A 3,897-nucleotide genomic window follows, 5' to 3' on the forward strand; every position below is an offset into this window, starting at 1 on the left:
CTTAGGATGGTTTTTGATAAAATACCAGGTGTTTACAAATTTTAAGTGATAATTAACTTGTTATTCTTGATCTGGTCATACGGTCCGCCATCTTGGATTTTCGGCTGGTGACGTCATCAAATTAGCATAATTTATGCATATATAATAATGAAATATATGCTAAATAATATATGATTTTATTTATGTAACAAAATAGCAGTAATATAGCAAATAAATGTGTAAAATACATTGTTAGAACCAAAAATAGTGATTTTTGGCAAAACTGCCTGTCAACAAACGGTTTACATGGCAACACGACAAAAAAATGGAAAATTTGTCAAACTTCGTAAAACTGTTGCCAACAGTATTTTAGGAAAACTCAGCAAATTTGGTGGCTCTAGCGTAAGCCGTTCTGGCGTTATAGGACATCAAAGTTGGCGCAGACCTCTCCCGGTCTGAATAGGGTTAAAGGAAAGATGGACGTATTCTACCACCGTTAAACGAGCCTGAAAAGCTGGACAAAGAAATTTAAGTTCTTATACGTAGTCATTATCTTGTTATGGAAAGCATGTAGACTGTGTGCTTTCCCATTAACTAGGATGACTCAAATTTTGCACACTTCTTGACCTTTAAACAGCACAGTTTCAACATTTTCAGAGTCCAAAGTTTCAACGATATAGTCATCTTGAAATTAAATCGTTCACGCAATAAATGATGAACAAAAACTTCAATCTCAAGAGGATATTTGTGTATACAATTATACCTAATTTCTGTTCATCCTATTAGAATGATAAACCTGTTATGAAAACACTTGCATTACATTTTTAACTCACCCTCGTATTCCTTTGTCACAATGTTGTTTAACAATTAGGTGGTGAAAGTCGAAACGACCGAGTCAAGCTGCAGAGTGTGAAGAGAAATTGGAAAAGAACATCGGGTCACGTCACACTAATCGGGAAGGTGAACATTCTACAACTACGAGGAAAGCAACTGCGAAAAGAGCAACAGGGGGAGAAAATAAAGAAACGCGTTTGTCCGTACTGTGAGTATAGAACAGAGAATGCAGCAAATTTGAAAGAAGATCACATCAGGACTCACACCGGTAAGAGACCATTGTGACCATTGTGACTGTGACTGAAGATACTCATCACTGCTACATACACCGGTGAGAGACCATTGATGATGCGTGATGACAAATTTGAAACGGCACATCATCGGCAAAAACTCTAGAGAGCAGTCGTACCAGTTTTAAAGAACGCTTGCAGATAGATGTGCAAAAGTTAGGTGTGACAGGTCGTTCGGCGTAATATAACCAGCTGCTGCCGCGCCGCGTGCCTGCGGAGCTGGTGTGTTACGCCGGCGGTTATACCGGCTATATAGATACAGATATAGATACAAGTGTGGATTTTGAGGTTACTTTACTTCACAAATGTTTGATTTAAGGGAGCACATTGAGAAACGCTGGTGAGAAACCGTACGATTGTAACCCGTGTGGTTATAATACGGTAAGAATGTCCAATTTGAAACGGCACGTGGCCAAACAAACTACCGACAAACCATACAAATGTGACATTTGCGAGTACGCTGCAACACAACGGTCAAATTTAAAAAGGCACATTATGGACAAACACACTGCCCAGAAGTCCTACAAATGTGAAGTTTGTGCGTATGTTACTTCGCGAATGTTTGCTTTAAAAAGGCATAGCGCTATACACACCGGTGAGAAACCTTACAAATGTGATATTTGTGGGTTCAGTTCAGCGCACATGGCAAATTTGAAACAGCACATCATTGCCAAACACACTCACGATAAGCCTTACAAATGTGAGGTCTGTGGGTACGGTGCAACAAAACGGTCAACATTGAAAATGCACATTTTGGACAAACACAGAGAGAAGTCGTACAAATGTGAACATTGTGACTATGCTACTTCTCGAATGCTTGATTTAAAAAGGCATATTGCCAAACACACTGGTGAGAAAACTTACAAATGTGATATTTGTGGGTACAGTGCAGTACGAATGTCAAATTTGAAACAACACATCATCGCCAAACACACCGGTGAGAGACCTTACAAATGTGATATTTGTGGATATTGTACAGCGCGAAGGTCACATTTGAAACGTCACATGGCTAAACACACCGGTGAAAGGCCTTACAAATGTGACAGTTGTGGTGACTTGGCAGCTCGAATGTCAGATTTGAAACAGCACATCATTACCAAACACACCGGTGAGAGACCTTACAAATGTGACAGTTGTGGGTACGGTGCAGCTCGAATGTCAACTTTGAAACAGCACATGGCTAAACACAGCGGTGAGAGACCTTACAAATGTGACAGTTGTGGGTACGGTACAGCTCGAATGTCAAATTTGAAACAACACATCATCGCCAAACACAGCGGTGAGAGACCTTACAAATGTGACATTTGTGGATACTATACAGCACGAACGTCAAATTTGAAACGTCACATGGCTAAACACACTGGTGAGAGACCTTACAAATGTGACAGTTGTGGGTACGGTGCAGCTCGAATGTCAACTTTGAAACGTCACATGGCTAAACACACCGGTGAGAGACCTTACAAATGTGACAGTTGTGGGTACGGTGCAGCTCGAATGTCAACTTTGAAACAGCACATGGCTAAACACACTGGTGAGAGACCTTACAAATGTGACAGTTGTGGGTACGGTGCAGCTCGAATGTCAACTTTGAAACAGCACATGGCTAAACACACCGGTGAGAGACCTTACAAATGTGACAGTTGTGGGTACAGTGCAGCTCGAATGTCAAGTTTGAAACAGCACATGGCTAAACACACTAGTTAGGAAACTTAGAAATTTTACATTGTGGGTTGGGTGTAGCACAAAAGTCTAATTGAAACGAAACGGCATATAGGCAAATACAATCTAAAAGATCATTAAGAGAAGTACTACAATTGTGAAGTTTTCGGTTAAGTTCTTCCCGAATATCTGATTTAAAGAAACACATCACTAGACACTCCAGTGAGCTACAGGAAGTTGTCAAGCGTGTGGCTATGCGACTTAGCAAATGTTTGATTTATATATATATATGATGTCCACTTTTTATGAAAGACTCTACATGTGGATATGATACCTTACGTTGTAATAGGCTATTCACATTTTTTCTAAATGTCTCTCAATGCAACGATAGGCAAATACAGAAAAGGTAGCTTTTCATTAGAAAAGACACTGATTATATCAAAATGCATGTATTAGATATTCATGTATATATTGTTTAGATTTTAGAATTTTGAAATTTGTAGTAGACCATGCGAAAGCTTCTGTACCTTTTGTTTTAGGAAGAAACTTTTTAAAATACATCTTCATTTGTTTGTGGAATTTGTGTGGTCGAAAAATTGTGGAAAAGTTATGAATGAATGTAAGGAATATTACTTATAATGATAATTCAAGAAGATCCGAAATCAATGAAAATATGCTGATATATGAAAGGTTCTGACATATTAAACCATTGATTTTATCATATCATATCAAGACATGGGTAAACATTTCATTTCAAGGAGGTATGTTAACTTCAATGCAGATTTGAAAAACAAAACCACAGATTACTCTTAACCGATAGAGGGCACTGTGAACCCTGTGCGTGTCACGGAGATTGATAAGTGCTTGAGGGTCCAAAAAGCCACCGTCGTCTTTGTATTTTTTCAAGGGCTACCCACATACCAAATGTCATTTCAAAGCCAGCCATTCAGACAAACAGACAAACACACACACAACCACCCCAATAACCACCACCCCACCCCCCACAAACGTACACAAACACACACACACACACACACACACACACACACACAAACACACACACACTCACTCAGACACACATACACACATTTGAGATTCGAAAAAATGTGGCACTGGTCCCTCTCACCGACCCTGA

General features: G+C 39.4%; 1 protein-coding gene across 1 annotated transcript in view; it reads right to left on the bottom strand.

Annotated features, from left to right (window-relative positions):
• Positions 1-874: 874 nt before the first annotated feature.
• LOC118419272 (zinc finger protein 431-like) overlaps positions 875-3,897 on the bottom strand; it is a 15,761-nt gene continuing 12,738 nt past the window's right edge. The window contains exon 3 of the mRNA XM_035825659.1: positions 875-879. Coding sequence (XP_035681552.1) covers positions 875-879 — 5 coding nt within the window. The remainder of the gene's footprint in view (positions 880-3,897) is intronic.

The sequence above is a fragment of the Branchiostoma floridae genome, chromosome 1 (assembly GCF_000003815.2).
Source record: "Branchiostoma floridae strain S238N-H82 chromosome 1, Bfl_VNyyK, whole genome shotgun sequence".
In the NCBI taxonomy this organism is placed as follows: domain Eukaryota; kingdom Metazoa; phylum Chordata; class Leptocardii; order Amphioxiformes; family Branchiostomatidae; genus Branchiostoma; species Branchiostoma floridae.